We start from the raw sequence: 24,944 nt of genomic DNA on the forward strand, positions 1-24,944 counted from the left end.
GCTCTCCAGTCAGGACACCTGAGAGGGAGGGACCACACGCCCGCTGCTTCCGAGGTCTTGCCTTCACTTGTTGATGCTGTCTACCCTTTTATCTCTCCTGTGTGTGACTGTGTTTAGCAACCGTACCATCAGCCCCCCATTCACCCTGAAGCAGGGTCTTCCTTTATTGCTGAGACTGGACTCAAACTCCTGGGCTCTGGCGTTCCTCTGGCCTCAACCTTCCAAGTAGCTGGAATTCCTAGTACACCATGCAGCTTCTACTTAGCAAAGTGCTGGGGGCTAGACCATACAAATTAGAGCAGGAGGAAGAATCTGGCTCATAAGAACTCCAACAAGGGGTTGGGGATTTAGCTCAGTGGTAGAGCGCTTGCCTAGGAAGCACAAGGCCCTGGGTTCGGTCCCCAGCTCCGAAAAAAAGAACCAAAAAAAAAAAAAAAAAAAAAAAAAAAGAACTCCAACAAGAAATGTAGGTTGGAAAAAGTAAAAATCCAGGGGTTAGAGAGATAACTCAGCTGTTGTTGTTGTTGTTGTTGTTTTTATAATAACTTTTTTTTCTTTTTTCTTTTTTTCGGAGCTGGGGACCGAACCCAGGGCCTTGCGTTTGCTAGGCAAGTGCTCTACCACTGAGCTAAATCCCCAACCCCGTTGTTGTTTTTTAAGATTTATTTTATGTATGTGAGTACACTGTAATCTTCAGACACACCAGAAGAGGGCATCAGATCCCATGACAGATGGTTGTGAGCCACCATGTGGTTTCTGGGAATTAAACTCAGGACCTCAGGAAGAACAGTCAGTGCTCTTAACCACTGAGCCATCTCTCCAGCTGATAACTCAGCTGTTAAGAGCACCGACTGCTCTTCCAGAGGACCTGGGTTTGATTCCTAACACCCATATGGCTGTCTCACAACTGCATGCAACTCCAGTTCCAGGGGATCTGACATCCTCTTCTGTTCACTGCGAATACCAGGTATACATGTGGTGCAGGCATACATGCAGGCAAAACACTACTACCAGAGAAGAATGAATGAATGAATGAATGAATGAATGAATGAATGAATGAATAAATAAATAGAGATATTTTAAATCCAGGCATGGTGGTATACATGGGTAATCTAATCCCAGCACTAGAAGCCGAGGCAAGAGGAACGTCATGAGTTCAAATGTAGCTTGGCTACAAAATGAGTTTGAGCCAGCCTGACCTAAATAGCAGGATTCTGTTATAACCCAAGATACAATAAAATAAAATAAAATAAAATAAAATAAAATAAAGGTTCCAGCTCTGGGCTCCCAAGGACTCAGTTTGTTTTTAGAATTGCACATTGCTGCTGAAGACAGTGAAGTTTAGACCAATCAAAGGTCTAAAGAACATTGTAGACCTCAAGAGTGTACCCACTGTCCTGCTTCAGAAACAAAGACTTCCAATCTGGTGAAAGTTCCCTGCATAATTTTCCCATTCTTTTTTTTTTTTTTTTTTTTTTTTTGGTTCTTTTTTTTCCGGAGCTGGGGACCGAACCCAGGGCCTTGCGCTTCCTAGGTAAGCGCTCTACCACTGAGCTAAATCCCCAGCCCCAATTTTCCCATTCTTGATTCCTTCCCAAACCCTAGAGAAAGCCTCCCTGAGGACTGAGCATGTCAGGGGACCGTTGAGAGACCTCGGCAGGTAAGAGCGCAAGCTGCCAAAACTGACAGCCTGACATCAGCGCCCCAAGACACATGTGGTGGAAGAAGAGAACCAGCTCCCACCAGTTGTCCTCTGACGTCATACATGTCCACACACCTACCCCCTCATACACCATAAATCAATAAAAATGTAACTTTTGAAAAAAGAATTGGTGGTTTGGGTCAGGTATGGTGCTACATATGTGTGACTCCAGCATCAGGGAGATAAAGGAAGGAGAATCAACAGTTCATGGCCAGGCTGGAGTGATGCCCAGCAGGTGAGCATGGATTATACTTCCAGAGGACCCAGGTTCAACTCCCAGAACCCACAAAGCATCTCACAATGGTCCGTAACTCCAGTTCTAGGGGATCCGACACCCTCTCCTGGCACCCCACTATCACTGAGCATGCATGTGATACACAGACATGCATGCAGGCAGAATACCTATACACATACAACGATAAAATGATTTTTTAAAAAAGATTTATTTTATATGTGTGAGTATGTTGTGGGTTGCCCTGGGGTTATCTGTATTTTGATGCTAATTCCACTGCCCCAAGGACAGCTGCCTCGTCACACACTCATGACTCAGGTGACTTCACCAGAACCTTCTCCCCATTTAAATTGTAAAATACATGTAAGGGCAGGAACAGGATAGAAGGAGGCCTGTCATTGGATGAGAAGGAAGGATGGGCAGGAGAAGAGTTTGAAGGAAGAGGAGGAGACTGAAAAGGAAAAAAGGAGAAGAGACTGGAGGGAGAGGGCGAGAAGCCTTGGCAGGTGACGTTAAGATTCTGCTCTGTGTATTTACAGGTTGTTATTAATGTTCTTAAAGGATGGATGGTACTGGGCTCTGTATGTTTAGGTGGGCAATTATATCTTACTAATTGGGTCAAAGATTATTGTGTTATGTGTTCTTTCATGGGTAGATTTAAGTGTAATGGAGTGTGGGGCAGCTAGTCTGGGCTGCCATGGAATTGGAATGTGTGCTTCTGGCAAGATATCCAGGAGATATCTTGGGGCACCGCGGTGACGGACCTAGCGAGGTAAAAGATGCCATACTTTTTTAAAATTTTATATATTTTTTTCTACAACACGAGTACACTGTAGCTGTCTTCACACACACCAGAAGAGGGCATCAGTTCCCATTACAGATGGTTGTGAGCCACCATGTGGTTGCTGGGAATTGAACTCAGGACCTCAGAAAGAGCAGTCAGTGATCTTAACTGCTGAGCCATCTCTCTAGCCCCAATAAAATAATTTAAAAAAAGTTCATGGTCATTCTCAGCTATGAAGCAAGTTTGAGGTCAGCCTGAATGACAAAACAAAAACAACAACAAAAGCAAGAATTGAGGGTTTCGCTGGGCCTAATGGCACAAGCCCTCAGAAGTATATAACACGGAAAGATCAAAAGTTCACGGTTGCGGCTGGAGCACCTGCTGTTCTTCCAGAGGCCCCGAGTCCCAGCGACCACATGGTTGGTTTCAACCATCTAGAATGAGTTCTGATGCTCTCTTCTCATCTGCAGGAGTGCATGCACACAGAGCAGTCATATACATACAATAAATAAATAAATCTTAAAGGAAAAGCTTAGGGTCAGCCTAGGCTACAGAGCAAGGTCATTGTCTCAGTCAAACCGGATGTGATTCTACAAGCTCTAAGCCTTTGCATATGATACCTTTTTTAAAAATCGAGGTGAAATTCAAGCAGTCTCAAATTGTTAGCAATCTTCCTGCCTCAACTCCCAAATACTAGGATCACAAATGCGATCCACCAGACCCTTTGTTGCAAACCTGTTGTACGTTGGGCACAGCTCTGAGGGTAGGCAGCAGTGGTTAGAACTAAAGTTTGCAGTATGTGTTCCAGCAAAGACAGCCAGACAGCTGAGGAAAACAACCGGATCTATATGTTAAATGGCAAACAGGACTATGGAGAAAATACAGGCAGCAAAGGGCATAGGCGGATGCAGTTAAGGAATGCCTGGATGGTAAGAAGGATGAGGGAGTGGGTTGGGGATTTAGCTCAGTGGTAGAGCACTTGCCTAGGAAGCGCAAGGCCCTGGGTTCGGTCCCCAGCTCCGAAAAAAAGAATAAAAAAAAAAAAAAAAAAAAAAAGAAGGATGAGGGAGAAAAGCTGCAGCGGGATGCTTTGCTCAGGCTAGCTCGTCCGCAGGGCTCAGGACGCAGCTGATCAGCAGAGTGCTTGACTGGCATTCATGAGGACTTGGAGGAACAGTAGGGATGTAGGAAGGGTATAAAGGAGGTATCAGGCATCGGTGAGCCTGATGCTGCCCCACCCTTCCTTCCTTTCTTCAATTTACTCTGTTGCCTTTTAAGCTGTCTGACAGCTTAAATTGGGCAGATGGCTTTTTTTTTTTTTTTTTTTGAGAAGTTACAAACCAGGTGAAGTGGTGCATACTTTTAACCCCAGGGCCCATCAGGCTGAGGCAAGCAGATCTCTATGAGTTAGAGGCCAGCCTGGTCTACAGAGCGAGACCCTATCTCAAGAAGGAGACAAGGAGGATGGGAAGAGGAGGAAGGAAAAGAAGTTACTAGGCAGTCGCTACCATCTGGACTTGTAACTTACGGACCTGGCCACAGGGTGTGGCTTTATCTTTCCCCTTTCTAAAGGTATTCGACATAGGAGAGGATGTCCCGGAAGAGGCTAGTATCCCTGAAGAAGGACAAATGAGAGGAAGCAGGCTTTCTTTCTATTTCAACAGGAGGGGGCACTTTTGTTATTTATTTTTACTTGTTTCTCTTAAAGATTCATTCTCTCTCTCTCTCTTTCTCACTCTCTCTCTGTGTATATCTCTCTCTCTCTCTCTGTGCATGTGTGTGTGTGTGTGTGTGTGTGTGTGTGTGTGTGTGTGTGGTGACAACTCAGGTGCCTTCTCAGGCCAGAAGAGGGCGCTGCATTCCCAGGAGCTAGAGTTGTAGGCTGCTGGGGGCCATCGAATGTAGCGCTGAGAACTGAACTAGCACCCTTAACCTCGGACCCATCTCTCCAGTCTGTCCCCACCCCCTTATTATATTTTTCAGAAAGGGCTTTTTATAGCTCAGGCTGGCCAAGGGTGACTTTGAACTCCTGCCTCTATCTCCCAAGTGCAAGAATTACAGGTGTGCACCACCACAGTCAGTTTATACGGTGCTGGGGATTGTCTGAGTCTTCAGAGCATAGGGGCATTGGGCTTCACGCACCAGGTAGGCAAGCACTCTACCAACTGAGCCACAGCCTAGCCTCCAGAATGGATACTAGCATGGCCTCTTCTCTTCCCTCTTCTGCACTAGGGGTTGTGCTTAGGGTACTCTGTGTGCTGTGCAAACGTACTACCGCTGAGCTACATTCTTAGCCCCAGGCCTGCCTTTAACAGTTGCAAAGCCCAGGGCAAGAACAGACATAGGGACCACGCACCATATGTACAAATATTAAATGTTAGAAATTAAATTGACAGAGTGTTAAGTAAAATACATACCAGTCGCCTACCTTGACAAATGTACCTTCCCTCCAATCTGGCAGGCCAGATTTCAGCTTCAAAATCCAAAGCTGTGAGGGTTCTGTGCCATCCCACAGCCTGCCCCCTCCTCTTCCTGTTCCCAACTTACTCTGAAACGGTCCCTTGAAGCCACAGGTTTGGGAACTTTGAGCTGCTTTTCCAGGTTCTACCCATGTTGACCTTGGCCTGGAGGTGCCCAGGGAGGTGGACCAAGGGAGGAGGCCCACATGGTTTCTCCAAGCAGGGCCAGCACGGTTTGTATAAGAAATGAAAAATTCCAGGTTCTAAGTCTGTGGCTAGAAAAAAAAGGAGGACAGCCTCTGGTGGACAAGAGCCTTGACTACAGCATCTCTGTCCCTTAACAAAGGGCACTGCAGCAGGAGCTGAGCCAGATCCTCTGAAACACAAGACGCACGCCAGGAACTCCTTTGGCCCAAATCTAAGGCTGGTGTTGATGAAGCAGGGGCCCAGCCTGCCTGCCTCAGGGAAGCACAGACAGCTGGCCTGGACAGTACCTAGGGAGACATCCAGAACAGCAGCCTTCTGGGAAACCCAGGCTGTGCAGGCAGCAGGGAGCCACAAAGCCACAAATCCTATTCAAGGTGACCCAAACAAAGAAGGGAAACCTGATCCTCACAGAGGAAGACACACTCCGACCTCACTCACTCTCAGTTACTGAGACCACAGGGAGAAAGTGTGAGCAAGGAAGCCAGCATGAAAAACACCATCCATCTTGTGAAGCCTACTGTGTTCTCAAAGATGCCATAGAGCAGGTCAGGGGCTCGGTGGCAGGGAGTATGCTGAACACATGTGAGGTCCCCATCCCCTCCCCAGCCCCCACTGCACACAGACAGACAGATAAACCCACCAGGACAGTGGGTTCTAGGAGCACTTGATAGCTAATTAACATTAAAAGTTCGAGCAAGCCACTTTGAATTTGTTCTGGTTTCTCTGCCTTTCAGACCCAGGTATACTGGTTCAGTCCCTCACAGAGATATGACAGGGAGTCCCGTTATCCTACACCACTCACTCACTCATTCATTCATTCATTCATTCATTCACTCACTTACTTATAGCATATCAGCTAAACACAGCCCGAGCTCTGACCTCAAGGACCAGTCAGAGGAGCCACACAAGCAAGGTTCTCTGAGAGCTGCCCCTCACTCAGTGCACTTCTTTACAGTGGGAAGTATTTATGGGAGGAGTAAATGGACGCTAAGTTACGATGGTTTGAGTGGGAGCCTTATCACGTTGTGTTCACAGTCTCAACTGGTCCTCTTGCCTCAGCCTTCTGAGGAGTAGAGACTAAGTATGTGCCAACAACCTTGGCTAAGCCCTCTCCATTTTTAAATTAATATCATGGGGACTCAGAAGACAATTTTCAGGAGTCAGTTCTCCTATTATCATGTGAGTTCCAAGGACTGAACTCAGACAGTAAGGCTTGGTGGCAGGACCTGCTGAGCCACAGTTCCAGGCTAGCCTGGCCCCTGTCCAGGCCCCAGCAAGACCTTGACTCAGAAAAATAAAACTCAAGGCAGGCGACATACCTCAGTGGGTAGCGTTCTTGCTTAGTATGTAGGGGTCCTGGGTTCAATCAGGGCCGGATAAATCAAGTATGATGATGCGTGCGTATAATCCAGGCACTTGGGAGGTAGAGAGAGGCAGGAGGACATTCTAAGAGTTCATTCTTAGATACAAAACAAAATTGAACTGAGTAAACTAAAATGTAATTCATGATAGGGGTCGAAAAGTCAAATCATGCAGGTGTGACCTCAGAACCTGGGAAGCAGAGGCAGGCAGATCTCTGTGAGTCCAAGGCAAGCATGGACTACAGACCAGATTCAGGTCTGTACACGCTCAGGTGTGCATATGCGTGTAGACTTACACACACACACACACACACACACACACACGCCACAGACTTAAGTGTTTAAGTGTTTAAAAGAAATAAAGTATCACATCTGCCCTATCGATTTTCGGATGTTATATAAAGTCTACACTTACATTTATATGTATGTATGTGGAGACATGTACATGTATATATACATGTGTAAACTGGTTAATGGTCTTATTCTCCTGCAAACCAATAATAATGTCTGTAGTTAGTTTCTGTTTCTTCACATAGAGGAACTAGCCCCAAGTTAGCCTGAGACTTGCAGTGTAAATGGGGACCTTGAACTCTCCCGAGGGTGTACCACCATCCCTGGCTGGTGTCACCTTTCTTACACAATAGGACACTGCGTGTTCTGCCTTCCTGACTGGCTTCCTAGTGCTGAGGATGCAGGCACAAACTCCTCATATTTATCTCTAAGATTTATTTTTTCTTCATCATGTTTCTGCACATAAGTGTAGGTGCCCATAGGCCCAAGGCATCAGATCTCCCTGGGCTGGACCTACAGGCAGTTGTGACAACCTGACTTGGGTGCTGGGAACTGAACTCAAGTCCCCTGGAAGAGCAGCACTCCCCTGTAAGCCATCTCTCCAGCCCCCTGCTCGGTTCCCCATCTTCCCCTCTTAACATTATAGCTCCAAGATCCACCCTGTGCTGAGGGACCAGACCAGGCCCGTCCACTTGCAGTCTTCTGAGTCCGGTTACTGAAGAGAGTTGGCAGTGGAGCGAGGACAGTTTTATTTCTGTTAGCCAGCCAGGGAAGATTGCCAGGAAGAGGACTTACCCACATCCTGACATCAGCTCTAGGACTGTACAACGAGAACGAAAGCCTGGATCCCAGAAACCTGCTCAGGAGCTCCAACTCTGGCTGGGCTGTAGTCATGGGTCTGTTGTGAGGACCCTACAGAGCTCTTGGTGCCATCCTCCTGCTGCTGAGGGAGAGGTGTCTCTGCTCTAGCACCTGATTGCTGTCAGGAGGCCAGGGGGAAGAAATGATTCGGGGAACAGGCTAGAGGGACAAAAGCTAGATCCATCTTTCAATAGCTTGCTTTTATTTTGCTTTTTGGTTCTGGAGACAGGCTCACATGTAGCCCAGGCTAGCCTTGATCTCCAGATGTAATTGAGACTAACCTATTCTTCCTGCTTCCACCCCCCCAAGTGCTAAGGTTATACGTGTAAAGATTTGTTTATTTTGAGAGACTGGAGAGATGGCTCAGCAGTTAAAAGCACACTCTGCTCTGGCAGAAGAGCTGAATTTGGTTCCTAGCACCCATGTTTTATAGCTCACAACTGCCTGTAATTTCAGCTCAGAGAGGATCTGACACATTGGCCTCTGAGGATGCCTGCACACACACAATTAAAAATTAATTCTAAAATTAAAAAGGTTTTCTTGGATGTATCTCAAAGATTGCATTTCCAAAGAATCTTTCCAGTTTGGAGCATCAACTTTGTCCTCAGATTAATGCTCGTCACTGTGGCAAGATACTGCCCCTGACACCTGGCACCTGGCACCACACGCGCGCGCGCGCACTCACTCACACACACACACACACACACACACACACACACACACACACACACACTCTGCAGGAGAGGAGCACCTCCCAGAAGCCTCCAGTAGAAGTCCTTCAAGACTCACTGGGCTGCAGTGGGTCCCAAATTCCTTCTGTGAGGATTGTCATAGTGGCCCTGACAATCTACCCTGAGATCAGAAAAACCTACCTGCAGCTGGTACCCAAACCACATCAGTTCACCCTGCAGGCAGAGAGGGGGAGCTGCCAGCCACCACGGAAGATTGTCTACTCCACCCTCACCTCTGGTGCTCACTTCCTTGTGTCAAAGGCCTTTTACTTCGACTCTTTAAAATAAAAATAAAAATCTTTGTTTATTTTTTGCATAAGTGTATTTAGCCTACATTTATGTCAGTGCACCACATACACAATTAACAGATGGTTGTGAACGGTCATGTGTGTGCTGAGAAGCAAAGCTGGGTCCTCTGTAAGAGCAGTCAGTCTTCCTGACTGCCAAGACGTCTCTGGGACATTAAGGTGTGTGCTAATTAAGGTCGAAGTCCACTATGACCAAATAGCTTCTAGGCTCGGGGAAATATGGGAGACTCCCTTGTAAGCGGGTTTTCTCCTTCACTGACCTTGTCTGGGGAATTCTAAGGCCTCACAGTCACCTCTACCCTGAGGAATGTCATGTAGTCTCAATTAGTTTACAGGATCAATTTCTCTTCCCCTGACAAAACCTGTTCAGCCTGAGATTCCTGAAGTGCTTCTTCATGCTAAGGAGGTATTCCAGGTACCCTAATCCCCTAGCCAATGACCTTGGCCCATCCTGGAAGTCCCTGCCCTCAGTCCCCAAACCTTTATAAGCCTTCAATCACCCTAAGTGAGGATGATTGCCCACCGACAAGCGGTCCAATGTGGTCATTCACCATACTCTCTCACAGGGCTTCCAATACCCACCTCCCGGTCTCTGCTCCCTTTGCCCCTGTAGAGCGAATTAGCTGAGGATCCACAGGAGCAGGGAGGCCCACATATCTCTCCAGCCCCTCAACCTCATCTTGCAGAGGGCATGCTGGACCTGCCAGAGTAAGGCAGATTCATTAAACATTTTCCTGGGGGGCTGGGGATTTAGCTCAGCGGTAGAGCGCTTGCCTAGGAAGCGCAAGGCCCTGGGTTCGGTCCCCAGCTCCGAAAAAAAGAACAAAAAAAAAAAATTTTTTTTCCTGGAACTGGTGGATAATTCACAGCTGCGTCTTGGTGTCTCAACTGGGATCGCTGTGGGCGTGTTTTACAGCGCCACCCAGAGCTCTCTTGGAGGATTGCACTCTGGCTATCCAGAAGTGCTTGGCGGGACAGAGGCATTTTGTGATCTCTCTCATCTCTGGCCTTACTTATTCCCATTCTACGAATATTTCCTGGGATTCCCTCCCAAGTCAACTCTCTGAACTCGATTTTTTGCCTAAAAGTTTGCTTTGGGGGGAACTCAAACCAACACAGTGATTAACGCAGTAACTCATGCTGTATGCCCTGGTGAATCTGTGCAGTGGGCGGTTAAGCTGGATGCTGGATGTGGATATGTGAGCTCTAGGCTAAAGACAGAACATTGGGAGTCAACAGCACAGAGGGAACGGTGTAAGCTTGCAAGTGTGGGTGGGGATGCCTTCGGAAAACTGTGCTCCGCATGGCGGTCCACACCTGTAATCCCAGCTGTCGGGAGGCTGGTGTGGGAGAATTTCTGAGAGTTTGAGGTCTTCCTGGGTTACATAGATAATTTCATATGTGGTAATAAGGAGATCTTGCCTTTTAAAAAAAGGGGGGGAGGGGGATATACAGGGCGAGTCTCAAGAACTGAGGAAGCCCAGTGTTTGGTAACTGGGAAGGAAGGGCTAACGTCCAGAGTGAGTGGCCCAAGAACCAGCATACAGTGCGGCCATTCAGTCTTCCATGCGGTAAAGGTTCGATCTCTAGAGTGGCACTAATCAGAGATACCCGAAACTCTGAGGTGGGACCCAGTTGGCGGCTTCCCTAAGGGGCTTGTGGGACCCCAGCTTCTTCCCTTTTCTCCTTCACTTCCTAGCCAAAAGGGGAACCATTTTTCTCCACCTTGGTCTGCCACAGTCCCAGAACAATATACCGATAGATTATGGGCCAAACCTCTAAAACTCATTTTGCTTTTTAGAGACGGGGTGTTAGTCTGCAGTCCGGGTTAGTCTGGAACTTACTATGTAGCCCAGGCTGGCCTCAAACTTGTGGAAATCCTCCCACTTCAGCTTCCCAAGTACTGGGACTGCAGGTGTGAGCTACTCCTTTGTAGGGTGGCTTAGGTCAGCTGTCTATAGTGGAGGAAAGCTGACTAAACCACAAGATGTCAAAAAAGCCAAACAAATGTAATATTTCAGGAGAGAGAAGCTAGATATGGTGGCCCGTGCATGTAACCCCGGCATCTTTGGGGTTGAGACAGGAGGATTGCACATTCATGGCCAGCCAGGCTTTCTGGCAAGACTGATTCAAAACAAATGTTTAAAAGTTAAAATAAGGGGTTGGGGATTTGACTCAGTGGTAGAGTGCTTGCCTAGCAAGCGCAAGGCCCTGGGTTCCGTCCCCAGCTCCGGAAAAAAAAAAAAAAGAAAAGAAAAAAAAAGTTAAAATAAGGGGCTGGAGAGATGGCTCAGTGGTTAAGAACACTGACTGCTTTTCCAGAGGTTCTGAGTTCAATTTCCAGCAACCACATGGTGGCTCACAACCATCTGTAAAGGGATCTGATGCCCTCTTCTGTGTCTGAAGACAGCTACAGTGTATTCATATACATAAAATAAATAAATCTTTAAAAAGACAAATTAAAAGGAAGCAGGGGCTTCTGTGTAGTCAAGCATGCCAAGGACAGAGGAAGACTGACAGGAGAGAGACCCAGAATAACACCACAGGGAGGGCTGGCTACAGATGACTCAAGGGTTAGGGACACACACTGCTCTTCTAGAGCAGTTCAGTTCCCGGCATGCACATCAGCTCCCAAATACCTGTGACTCTAGCTCCAGGTTCGTGGGGACCTGCATTCTGAAGTATATAGATATAAATTATATACTATAATATATAGTAAATATCTATAGATATAGAAAAAATAAAACCTTTTTTTTTCTTAGAAGAAAGAAGTCCTGGGTTAGTAGTACATGCCTTTAATCCCAGCATTTAGGAAGCAAAAAACAGGTGGATCTCTCTGGGTTTGAGGCTGCCCTAATCTACTAAATGAGTTCCAGGCCAGCCAGAGTTACACGGTGAGATTCTGTCTCAAACAAAACAAAACAAAACAAACAGTAAGTACTGATGACAGTCTTAGCTTGTGCTCTTTGATTGTGATAAAACACGGTGACTAAAAACAGCTTGGGGAGGAAAGGGTTCATTTGACTTCCAGGTGACAGACAGTCCATCATCAAGAGAAGCCAAGGCAGAGACTCATGAAGGCAGAAACCTGAGGCAGGAGCTGATGCAGAGGCCACGCATGCTCACTGGCTCTCCTCACAGCTTTCTCAACCTACTTTCCTGCATTAGCCGGAACCACCTGCCCAGGGGTGGTGCTACCCACGTGAGCTGGGCTCTCCCATCTCAATCACTAATCAAGAAAATACTCCGCAGGGTGCCTCCAGGTCAGTCTGAGAGTCCCTTTCCCCAGATGACTCTAGCTTATGTCAAGTTGACAAAACAAAACCCAACGGGCACTGCAGACCTTATGAAGCTGTTTTGGTACAGAGATGGCTTAGGAATCCCAAGATCCAGACTGAAAAAGGAGTCAGGGACTGAACCCCGAGATCAGGTGAAAGAACAATTAAAACATCTGGAAATTCTCTCACAGTGACAGCACTGCAGCACTCCTGAACTCACAATAGCGGTGGTCATCTGCCCAGGAGCTGCACAAGACGAATTCACTCAATAATCCAGCATGGTGAGGGTGGCACACAAGCTCACACCCCTTCCTGAAGAGCTGTTGACAGTTGATGGTTTCTGGGAGAGGGAAACTCAATTTACTTTAGGGTAGCACCCCTAGTAGGTCAGCTATGTTCCCATGGATGACCCCAGACCCATGAGTGTATGGGGCAGTGCAAATTGCATTCAGTGGAGAAGAAGAAGGAGGAGGAGGAGGAGGAGGAGGAGGAGGAGGAGGAGGAGGAGGAGGAAGAGGAGGAAGAGGGAGAGGAGGAGGGAGGGGAGGAGGAGGAGGAGGAGGAGGAGGAGGAGGAGGAAGAAGAAGAAGAAGAAGAAGAAGAAGAAGAAGAAGAAGAAGAAGAAGAAGAAGAAGAAGAAGAAGAAGAAGAAAAAGAGGAAGAGGAAGAAGAGGAAGAAGAGGAAGAAGAGGAAGAAGAGGGGCTGGGGATTTAGCTCAGTGGTAGAGCGCTTACCTAGGAAGCGCAAGGCCCTGGGTTCGGTCCCCAGCTCCGAAAAAAAGAACCAAAAAAAAAAAAAAAAAGAAGAAGAAGAGGAAGAAGAATGGGCTGAGCATGGAGGTGACGCCTAAAAATCCTGGCACTGAGGAGGCAGAGGCAGGCAGAATCCAGTTGAAATCTTTGGACTATGTGAGATTAAGACTTAATTATAGGTGCTGGAGAGATGGCTCAGTATCTAAGAACATTGGCTGCTCTTCTTCCAGAGGATGGGAGTTCAATTCCCAGCACCAACATGGTGATTTGCAACCTTCTGTAACTCTGGTTCCAGGGGGCCTGACACTGTTTTCTGGCCTCCATGGGCACCAGGCATGCACGGAAAGATATGAAAGTAAGATACCCATACACATAAACACAAAATAAAAAATACTTAATTACAAGCTACATTACACAGACTGCATGATATTGATACAAATACAGGCAAAGGAACAACAAGCAATATAACAGAGGGTCTAGGAATAGTGCACACACACACACACACACACACACACACACACACACACACACTTGATTGAGTCAAGCTGGGCATGGTGCCTGTAATCCTAGCACATGGGAAGGAGGGTTGTAAGTTGGAGGCCAGCCTGGGCTACCTTGTCTCAAAAAAAAAAAAAAAAAAAGGAAAAGAAAGAAAGAAAAGTAAGAAAGAAAAGAAGAAAGAAAAAAGTTTTTAAGTCAGTCAGTGAAGAAAAAGAATGTCTTTTTGATGGAAGTTTAGGGAAATCCATTTGATCTTTATCTAACTTTGTTTACAAATTAATTTGAGATGGATTATGAACCTAACCTTAAGACTTGAGACCATAGAGATTCTAAAACAGAAACATAGTACCCGTTCTTCATAGTGTATGTTAGCAAAGGTCCCTTGGACTGGTTACAAAAAGAAGATATTGGGTAAAATAGCTTCAGTAAAGTTTTCAGTTTCTATCAAAAGACACTCTTGGGAAAGTAAGAATGGCCCAGAGAGGTGGCTCAGTGGTTAAGAGCACCAGCTGCTCTTGCAGAGGACCTGGGTTTGATTCCCAGCATTCGAGTGGCAGCTCACAAAGATGTCCGACTCCCAGACAGCTGACACAGTCTTCTGGACTTTGCAGGCACTGGGCATGCACATGATAACCATACATACATTTGGGGAAAAAAAACACTCAGACACACGAGATAAGTAGATCTTTAAAATGATTTTTAAGGCAATAAGCACATAAGCTACAGATCTGGATTCTTTACAGCCACAGAGGAATTGGTCCTAAACTCTGACGAGCCTTTATAGGTCTGAGGGTGTAGTAATAGCTCAGTCTGTAGAATGTGGTATAGCCTGCCCAAGGTCCTGGTTTCAGTCCCCAGCACCACATAAACTGTACACATGACTATAATCCTAGCATAAGGGAGGTGAAGGCAGGTGTGGTAGTTTGAATAAAAATGGTCCCCAAAGGCTCATAGGGAGTGACAACTTTAGGGGGCGTGGCCTTGTTGGAGGAAGCATGTCACTGGAAGTGGGCTTCAGAGGTTTCAGAAGCTAAAGCCAGGCTCAGTGTGTCTCTCACCTCCTGCAGCCTGCTAACTAGGATATAGAACTCTTGACTCCTTCTCCAGCACCAAGTCTGCCTGTGGGTCACCTTGCTTCTTGTTATAGTATTAGCCCATTTATACTATTCCATGTCTGACTCTGAAAGAGTCAGGTTCAGGAAGGTTCACCACCCAGACTGAAACTGAGGAGAGGTAACCAGTCACGTGGCAGACATGGAATAGTATAAATGGGTTAATATTATAATATTATAATTATAGTATAAATGGGTTATAACAAGCTAGTTGGAGAGCAAACTTTGCTTAAGGCCATAGGCACTGCCAATAAAAGTAAGCCTCTGTCATTATTTTGGAACACAGGCAGACCTAGAAAAGCCAAAACAATTACAAGTCCCAGTTAAATGCTTTCCTTTATAAGAGTTGCTGTGGTCATGGTATCTCTTCACAGCAATAAAACCAACTAAAACAGCAGAAGAATCAGAAGTTTAGGATCACCCTTGGCTACATAGAGTTTGAGGCTAGTGTGGGCTACATGGACTCCTGTCTCCAAACACACACACACACACACACACACACACACACACACACACACACACACAAAACCCCCACAAAACTCTTACAGATCAACAGTGAAAATCATAGAGCTGAGGGTGTAGCTCAGTGGTAGAACGTCTGGCCAGTGTTAGCATTTCTGAGTTGTCTGGCCAGTGTTAGCATTTCTGAGTTGTCTGGCCAGTGTTAGCATTTCTGAGGCCCTGGGTCCACCCTCTAGTACAAAACAAACAAACAAACAAACAAACAAATAAAATCAAGCAAATCAGTGGGAAAAGATGGGTCACTGGGTAAAGTCTCCTAGAATTAAACAGGAAGACCTGAGGTCTATCCCCAGGACCTACGTGGTGGAAGGAGACTCCCTTGGATTGTCCCTCTGACTCCTCCATACATGCAGTGGCACCTGTGTGAACACATATGTAAACATAAAATAAATTTTAAAATTTAAATTTAGCTTTAAATAAAGCAAGCAACCAAGAGAGATAGGCATATGGTCAGGAAGGAAACTGAGGATAGGAAGCCTAGGGTTTTGCATGTAAGGCAAGCATTCTAACACATGAGTTACATCCCGGACATGACACATACTATTCATTTCATGGAAGTCAACAAATCTACCCAGACTGCAGGGAATATAGAATTGACTGTCCCTTTCTGTGGGAAGGGTGACATTCCTGAAGGGATTATAGGATAAGAAATACTACAGTAGGCATTCTAGGTTTTGGTTGCCATGGTAGCTTGTCACAGTGTCTCCTATAACTTGGCTGCTCTCAAAGTCAATTTGTAGCCAAGGATGATCTTGAACTCCTGATCCCTCTGTCTTCACCTCCCAGGTTCTGGGATTACAGGTGTGTGCCACCATGCCAAGTTTCCCGGGTGCTGGGGATCAAACCCAGTGCTCGATATATGTTAGGCAAGAACCTCTGTCTCTTGCAAGCCACATTTGGAAAATAGGACCTTCGGTGGATAAACCTGAAGGAAAAAAAAAAAAGCAAGCAATGGCTCATACCAGGTTTGGTCCTTTTAACTGCGGTGTGGCTGGGCGAGACACTTCAGTCTCCTACGTGCTGTGTAAGTGCCCTGCCACTGAGCTGTACCCTCAGCCCATGAGTCCGGTCTTGATAAGAGCTGGGATGGGGGTAGAGGCGGGGCGCTCAGAGGTGCCCTCGCAGTTCACAGCACTTGCCGTTCTTGCTGTTCTTGGGTTCCATGCACCTCAGCTCACAGTCATCGGTAACTCACGTTCCAAAGGATCTGGTGTGCTCTTCTCGCTCCGGAGCCCGCACAGGTGTGGAGGAGCCATGTCCGTGTCCGTCCAGGGACCCACAGCGTCTACTTAGTCACATCAGAGCTCAAGTAGATGATAACATACAGGCATACAGCTAGATCAACAAGAGGTGCACATACATACAATCAGAGAAACACACCCAAGATAAAAATGAATAAATCTTAAAAAAAAATTTAAAGAAAATAAATTTCATGAGGAGCCAGGCTTGGTGGATCATACCTACAATCTTAGTTTCTGGGGAGGCTGAAGCAGGAAAATCGTGAGTTCAAGGTCTGCCTGGGTTCCAGTGAGTTCCAGACCATTCTGGGCAACTTAATAAAGTAGTGAGTGGGGGAATGGAGCGTGGGGCGAAGAGAGGAACCAGACATCTCAGCCCTTGGGAGAGGGTACAAATGGATGAGGAATTTAAGATCAGCCAATTCGAACAACACGAGACCCTGTCTCAAAAAATAAAAACGATTGGGCTGGAGGGATGGCTCAGCGGTTAAGAGCACTGACTGCTCTTCCAGAGATCCTGAGTTCAAATCCCAGCCACCACATGGTCGCTCACAACCATCTGTAATGGGAGCTGATGCCCTCTTTTGATGTGTCTGAAGACACCTACAGTGTACTTATATTATAGTAAATAAATATTATAATAGTAAATATTATTTAGATATAAATATTATTTTTAAAAATAAAAACGATAAATATTTTAGAGCACGCGTTAGTAGATGAGATATGTTATTGTCAGCCCAAGCATTAACAATCTTTATCCTGCCTTGCCCTGACTGTGCACTTTGACTCACCAGGTCTCAAATAGAACAAAACACGCATACGTACATCTAGAGCCTTAGGGTGCCCCTGGCGGCCACTTCTTGGTAGTGCGCGTGGCGTGGATCGGTCGCCATGGAGACGCGTGGTCTGAGCGAGCAGTGAGCGCCTGGAGCCCGCCGGGCGCGGGTCCTCTGCTGTTCTGGGCACGCAGGTCGCGGTCCCGCGGGCGGATGGCCAGCCGTAGTGGGACCGGGGTGGTGGAGTATGGCGAGGAGGGCGAGGAGGAGGAGGAGGAGGAGGTGCGGGAAGGCGGCGCTGAGGGCTCCCCGGGGTCCAAGCTGCCCCCCATCGTGGGTACCACCTCTGACCTGGCCAAACGGAAGGTGAAGAAGAAAAAGAAGAAGAAAAAGACTAAAGGATCGGGCAAGGGAGACGGTAAGAGGAGCAGCTAGGGAGGCTGCTTCGGCTCTTGGACCTGTGATTCCTTCCATAGATGCCCCTCTACCTGGAGGCCACCTCAGGCCAGAAACCTGACAGGACATTTTAGAGAAGTCCAGAGATGCCCAGATCTACCCATACAGACCATGCGCTCACCAGCACAGAGACCCCTTAATTACCACGTTAGTCTATCAACTTTAGTTTCCCAGTATACCCAAAGAGACCACACCCTCCCCTAAGAACCCTCAACATCTAATATCTCTGTGTAGGTGTGTGGGGTGACCCACACAGAGACCATACAGATACCCACCCCAAGAGCCTCCAGCCCCTCAGAGAGTGACCTTCTTCTGCCTATCTCCACTCAACTTCCTAGTCGCTCAGCCAAAACAGAACCCTTACTCAAAGACATTTCAAGGTTTGGAGTCACAAAGAGACTAGCCCAGATGGACAGATACTAGCCGATATTCACTCCCACACAGGGACAGACTTCAGGCTCCCCCACCGGTGCCCTCCTACTCCTTTACCCTTTAAAGGGCACATCCTTTGGGATTCTGTGTAGGAACTAACTCCAGGTAAATGTATTCAGAATCTTCCCTGCATGGACTCTGCCAAGAGATAGCCGTGTACGATATAAACTCACACCAGTCCTCACCTCATCCTCCTGTCAACACCAACACTCTTTATACTGCCTTCTCCTAGCAATATGACACTATCTGACAAACCTGAAGTACGGTCTGCTCCATCATGCATACACATGCAAGTCTACACATGTGTGGATTCTGTTAGACACTTAACATGCATACATGCCAACACAAATTGCATACCTACACAGATACTAGGTGCTAGAATGCATGGATACCCGAGAATATCATACCCATACAGCTATCCTAGAAATTCACATGCATAGCTACACCCTCACATCATACACACACAGATCTGCTAGATACTTTTATGCATAGATACACCCCAAACACTATACCCACACAGGTAACCTAGGCATTCATAGATGTCCACAAGCATCACACCCACAACACATACTCCAGGCTCGCTCACCAACACCTTCACTTGCAACCCAGAGTCCCTGATTCTCCCAAAGTTCAGTCATAGAACCTCCAGATGTCCCAGCAAAGACACTGAGCCCACTCTGAGGAAGAGAGCAGCTGTTAGGACAGAATGACCCTGCTTGTGAGTGATGTAACTCAGTGTAACCTGTGTGGCTTTGGCCATCAGGAAAGTGGGCCTGACCTCTGACCTCTGGCTGCTGAGATGGCTAGTCCTGTGCTTAGATGTGGGGCGTCGGCTCTGTGTGCAGAGCAGGCAGTGGGAGGAGCAGCAGTCTTCCCACAGCCCTGTGGTTTGGGGAAGGGAGCAATGGAGCCTTGTAATTACTTCTTGAGGTGGAGCATAAGGCAGCAAGAGACCCCGTGTGCGTTAGCAAAACACGGAGGCTTGTTTTGTCTTTTTGGCGCCACTTTTGACTGTGGGAATTACAGTGTTGTGTACCACAGACTGTCAGCAGGGGACACCGGTTAGTTTTCAGAGAATAGGAAGGTAAGAAAATGTCAAGACTGAACTTTTACTTTTGCCCTTATCCTCCCTCCACTTGCCTTTCTTGAGATATTTCTAAAATAAAAGAAAATAAACCTCAAATAGGAACTGGTAAAGAATCACCACTTACAGCGTTTGACAAGCAATTCTGCAGTGCTATTAGTGTGAAGAAAGAAAAAAGGAAAGGGAGGGGGAGGGGAAGGGAAGGACGCCACAAAGCCGCACAGAAGTGTTCCTGGACTGGGTCTGCAGCCCGTGCTTGCATAGCACTCACAAAGCAGAAGCCAGAGATGGTGGCACATGCTTGCACTTCTGTCAGGAGGAGGTGCGGAGGCAGGAGGATCAGAAGTTCAAAGTCATCCTAGGCTGTATAGGGAGTTTGAAGCTACTTGGGGCTATGTAAGATTCATCTTTAAAAAACAAACAAAAACAAAAAACAAACAACAACAACAAAAAAAAAAAACAAGGAGAGAGAAAAGAAAAAATGAGGAGTTGGAGTGATGGCTCCATTATTAAGAATGCTTGTTTTTATGTAGGACCCAGGTTCAATTCCCAGCACCCACATGGTAGTTCACAACTGCCTGTAACTGCAGTACCAGGAGATAGATCAGATGCCCTCTTCAGACCTTCTTGGGTACCAGGAATATGTTCAAGCAACTCTCTCTCTCTCTCTCTTTAAAATAATTTTTTAATGAAAAAAGTATTTCCTGGTTTATAAAATAGTTAAATTTAAAAAAAAAGAGTATTTCCTGGTTCAGTATGCTTCAGATTACATTATTTGATGTAGGATGCTCCGCCCTTGTCTCTTTCGCCATAGAGTCTAGATGGGTATAGAGTCGCAGACCTGGGGAGTATTTGGTGAGCATGTAGTGAGGTTAAGTCAAGGGACAGCAGATAGAGTAGAAAGCACGGGACACCAGGGGTCAGGCTGCCCTTCAGATCTGACGCCTAGATTAGTTGGTTGACACTGATGGATACTGAAGCATCAAGGGCCTCTTGGTTCCTGGACGGGGGTGTAAATTAGTGGCGGAGCTTGTGTTTAGCATGTACAAGGCCTGTTCAGTCCACAGCACCACAGAAAGAAAAAGGCATCTCACCCCAAAATACCTTGACCAGAGCATCCCAGCAGTGGTGATGTCCCAGGGTCCTGCTTTCTGAACCCTGGGTAAAGGCAGCCCCAGTCTCTTACATGGCTGGTGATTTATTTGGGCCCTGCAACAGGCACAAACACTTGTCTCCTCCTCTCCTCAGCAGATAAACATCACAGTCGAGGTCGGAAGAATCAGCCGCTTTCTTCATCTTTCCACGACATCTTAAATCCCCACAGAGACCATGGCTCGAGAGCGGAGCCCAGAGACAAAGAGGAAACCAGGCAAACCCTTCCCTATTCGTACAGCATGAACCACCCCTGCTTTGCTGGAATAGAAGACAGCCTTTCCAGCCAGATCAACGAGAGTCTGCGTTGGGATGGGATTCTCGCCGACCCTGAGGCAGAAAAGGAAAGGATTCGCATCTACAAGCTCAACCGAAGGAAGCGGTACCGCCTCGTGGCTCTCAAGGGCTTCCATTCGGATCCCTGTGTGGAGGAGAGCGTGGAGAACCTGCCCTACCTCTCAGACAAAGAATGCAGCCCCAGCAGCAAGCAGCCCAGCTCTAAGGGCGACCATGCACACAGCTACTTTGAGGCCTCGAAGCTCCCGCACCCAGAATTAGCCACCACTGCGGTCGAGTGACATCTGTCCTCCCTGCTGCTGAGTACCTCCTTGCCACACGTTTATATGTTTAAAAAGAATCATAATAAAAAGAAATCAGACCTGAACCTGAAGGAAGTCGACACTTGTGGTGTGGGGGTTGGCACCCAGGTACCTCCTTATTGAGAAAGGTACCCCTGGGACTGGATAGGTGGTTCAGTGGTCACGAGGATGTGGCTGGGTGGTGGTGCACGCCCTTAATCCCAGCACTTGGAAGGCAGAGGACAGTCTAGCCTCAAACTCAGATATCCACCTGCCTCTGCCTCCGAGTGCTAGGATCAAAGGTGTGTGCCACCATCACTGAGAAATAGTCTTTTAAGTTAACAACAAAATCTGGGTTTTAAAACTTTATACATGGAAGTAATTATGGGAATGTTGCTTCTTTTTTAGGTGTGTGTGTGTGTGTGTGTGTGTGTGTGTGTGTGTGTGTGTGCATTGAACTTAGGCCTGGTGCGTGAAAACATTCTGTCACAGAGCTAATGGCCAAGTTAAATTTTATGGGCTACATTTCAAAAAAATGTTTTGGCCCAGTGGTGCACACCTTTAATCCCTGCACTTGGGAGGTAGAGGCACAAAGACTTCTCTCTCTCTCTCTCTCTCTCTCTCTCTCTCTCTCTCTCTCTCTCTCTCTCTCCATATCACAAGCTCCAGGCAGTCAGGACAATATAGACAGATGCTGTTTCAATTTTTTTTAATTTTATAAAGATTTTTTTTTCAGCACTGGGATTGAAACTAAGCTCTGCCCCAGCCCTCTTTTAATCTTTATTTAAAATATTTTAAAATTTATTTTATGTGTATGGGTGTTTCACCTATATTCTATGTTCTCTGTGTGTGCCTGGTTCCCGCAGAGTCCAGAAGAGGGTGTTAAATACTCTTCCAGGTTTATCAAATAGCTGTGAGCCACATGTACGTGCTGGGAACTCAGGTCCTCTGGAAGAACAGCTGGTGCTCCTAACCACTGAGCCACCTCTCCAGTCCCATCTCTATACTTTTAAAAAGATTTATTTTAATTATGTGTATATGGGTGTCTCTGAGTGTAGGTATGGATATGTGCATGTGAATACGGCTGCCTACTGAGGCTGTGGAGGACATCAGATCCCCTGGAGCTGGAGTTGAGGGTGTCTGTGAGTCACCTGATGTGAGTGATGGGTGGGACTCAGGTTTCTGCAAGAACAGTGCACTTTCATCCACTAAGCCACCTCTCCAGCCTGTTTTTACATTTTTATTTTGAGGTACCCAGACTAACCTTGAACTCACTTGGTAGCCCAAGCAGGCTTCAGACTTTTCAGTTTTTCCTGCTTCAGCCTCCCTAGTAGCTGAGATTATAGGTCTGTGTCACCAGGCCTAACTTTAAGGAGAATTCTGGAACATTCCAAAATGTGCCTTGCTGGTGGGAATTCCAGCCCTTGTGTAGTGGCAGTAGGAGGGTCAGGAATTCAGGTCATTTTCAGATATATAATGAATCTGAGTCCAGCCTGCGCTACATGAGAGCATCCCAAATCTCTATCTATCTATCTATCTATCTATCTATCTATCTATCTATCTATCTATCTATCCCCTCTCTCTCTCTCCATATATACAGAGATAGATAGAGAGATGTCAAAACTTTTTTGTTCTATTGCTTAAGCACACATTCTCTCCAGATATTTACTGAGTAAGGGCTGTGCCTTGTCTTGGCATTCCCCAGAAGCTTACCCTGAAGCAAGGATTCAAACACAGGAGGTTAGTCAGGAGGCAAAGGGAGGAACAGGGCAAGAGAGAGAGAGAGAGAGAGAGAGAGAGAGAGAGAGAGAGAGAGAGAGAGAGAGAGAGAGAGCGCCAATCCTGTAAGATTGACTAGCCTGTCAGGATGGGCAGCTGGCACTTGCTCTCCCCTAAGCCCTGGGAAAACATTCCTGACTGACCCAGATCTTGCTATCCATCAGTGGCCCTCGAAGGTGAGGGAGCTGAATCTTCATGCTCCCCAGGGCCCTGACAGGCCCAGTTAATCTCCCCTGAGAGGTGTCAAGTTTCTAGCCTGCCACACCACCTGGACCTGGAAACCTAGTTTAGTTCTGAGGGAAATTACCCAGGAGCACAAAGATACAGCCTTTTGGCTGAGTAAGAGCTGTGTCTCGGTAAGCATTGGTCACCTGCAAGACACAGTCTTAGAAGATGCTTTTACTTACTTCTCAGACATTAAAATGGCTTTGAGTAGACAAGACTGAACATGACAGAATATGCCTGTCTCTGTGCCTGCCAGGCCCAGGCTGATAAAGGACCCTTATCACCCTCCCCAGAGAAACCAGTTACAGGTTCTATGAGTCTTATTTGTAGTTTGTTTTAATGCATTGTGCCCTGGCATTACTTCTTGTTTGTTTGTTTTGTTTTGTTTTTTGGAAACAGTTTTCTATTATGCAGTCCAGGCTTGCCTTGAACTCACATCCTCCTGCCTCTACCTCTCGAACATTGGGACAGCAGGTGTGAGCCACTGTGTTGGCTAGTTATATCAACTTGACAGAGGTAGGGTCATCTGGGAAGAAGGAATCTTCTTCCATAGGACTGGTCTATAGGCACGTCTTCTGGGGGGTGGGTTGGGGGCATTTTCTTGATTGGCAATTGATATAAGCAGTACTCCTCCATGACTTCTGCTTCAGTTCCTGTCTTCCCTCAGTGATGTTCTGCTTCGGGGAGGTTTTTGTTTTATTGTTTTTGTTTTTGTCTTTCCAGATGGGATGTGTTCTGGTGCCTTTTAGAAGTCTGTAAGGTATAGAGGAAGTGGGTAAGGATTAATGCAGCAGACAGAAGTGTCTCCAGCTCAAACCACCTAGGCTGCATTGGTGAGGACTCCTCCAGTGGCAGCAAACAGAAAAACAGGCTGAGAGCTAGCTGAGACGGAGAGCGCGACTAGTTTAGGGAGCCATCAGCAGTCTAGGGTTGATGTGGCTTCAGGTACGGTTGGATCCAGCAGGTCACGTCTCTCGATCCATACCACCCCTCTACGGCCTCTGTATTTGCTTCAAGTTTAGGTGGGCTGTCACGGGGCAGCAAAGGCTGATATCTTTATAGTTCTCTGATCTTTATATCTTTATAGACCTCTGATATCTTTATAGTTTGGTGAAAAAAAAAAAAGCCTGACTTTCCGGTCCCCACCCACTATCATGTCATCCCCAAAGCTCTCCAGCCTTGCAAGGGTCACATGTCCATCACCAGAAGACCCCTATCAGTCCATGGAATGGAGCACTGGGTCTATTCACTGAGTGTGTATGGGGGGGCGTTGTCGGGGGGCAGAGGAGGGGAGGCCCCACTGTGTGATCAGACAGATGGCTAGAACATCTGGAGAAAGCGGTGCCCTAGAGACATGCCAAATACATTCTTCATCTGCTGCCCTCCCAGTGACAAATGATTGTGTTGTTTTGTTTTATTAGTTTGAGCTTTTTAGTTTGAGATTTTTTTTTTAATCTAATTGATAAGATATAATTGCCCACTTAAACATACAAAGTCCGGTACCATCTATCCCTTAGGAACATTGATAACGACCTGTAAATACACAGAGCAGAATCTTTACATGAGCCTCCATTGTCCTGCCATAGCTTCCCCACTTCTCTCTCCCTCCTGTCTCTTCCTTTCTGTTTTAGTCTCCTCCTCTTCCTTCAAACTTCTCTCCCGCCCATCCTTCCTTCTCCTCCAATGACAGGCCTCCTTCTATTTAGACGGAGAGTATTAGTTTGCGTTTCCTTATGCAGTACAACCTGTCCTCGAACTCAAAATCCTTCTGCCTCTGCTTCCCAAGGACTGGGATCACAGTGTAGGCTTTGTTTTCTGAAGGCCTAAACAAAGGTTGTGGGAAAGGTTTGCATAGCATGCTTAACTCCAGAGTGACTGACCCTTGGCCAGGAGTCTATTTCCCTAAGAGTAACCATGTTCTGCTGCCTGGGCCCATCAGTGACTCCCTGATAGTTGGAGGGAGTGTCCCAACCTTTAAGGCAAGTCACAGCCACAATGTGACCAGCTCACCCTGACTCACAGCTCAGAAGACTGGCCCTTAACCCACACACCAGCATTAGGGTCAAGGCTGGGAATGTAGTACTATGAACCCCTTGCACATCTTAAAGGTGATGTTGATTTT

The 24,944-nt window shown here is 46.8% G+C and overlaps 1 protein-coding gene and 1 long non-coding RNA gene across 3 annotated transcripts; one reads left to right on the forward strand and one right to left on the reverse strand.

Annotated features, from left to right (window-relative positions):
* Positions 1–14,146: 14,146 nt before the first annotated feature.
* LOC134480824 (uncharacterized) lies at positions 14,147–17,337 on the reverse strand. The gene is made up of 2 exons (XR_010055683.1): positions 17,166–17,337; positions 14,147–16,437 (listed from the first exon to the last, which is right to left on the reverse strand). It is a non-coding gene; the product is annotated as an uncharacterized LOC134480824 (long non-coding RNA).
* Positions 17,164–20,904, forward strand: Liat1 (ligand of ATE1). 2 transcript variants are annotated; one of them, XM_006246910.5, is made up of 2 exons: positions 17,164–17,534; positions 20,340–20,904. In XM_006246910.5, exons 1-2 carry the CDS (start codon positions 17,330–17,332, stop codon positions 20,816–20,818), a joined length of 684 nt encoding a protein of 227 aa, XP_006246972.1. In that variant the 5' UTR covers positions 17,164–17,329; the 3' UTR covers positions 20,819–20,904.
* Positions 20,905–24,944: the final 4,040 nt, after the last annotated feature.

Source organism: Rattus norvegicus, chromosome 10 (genome assembly GCF_036323735.1).
Source record: "Rattus norvegicus strain BN/NHsdMcwi chromosome 10, GRCr8, whole genome shotgun sequence".
NCBI lineage: Eukaryota > Metazoa > Chordata > Mammalia > Rodentia > Muridae > Rattus > Rattus norvegicus.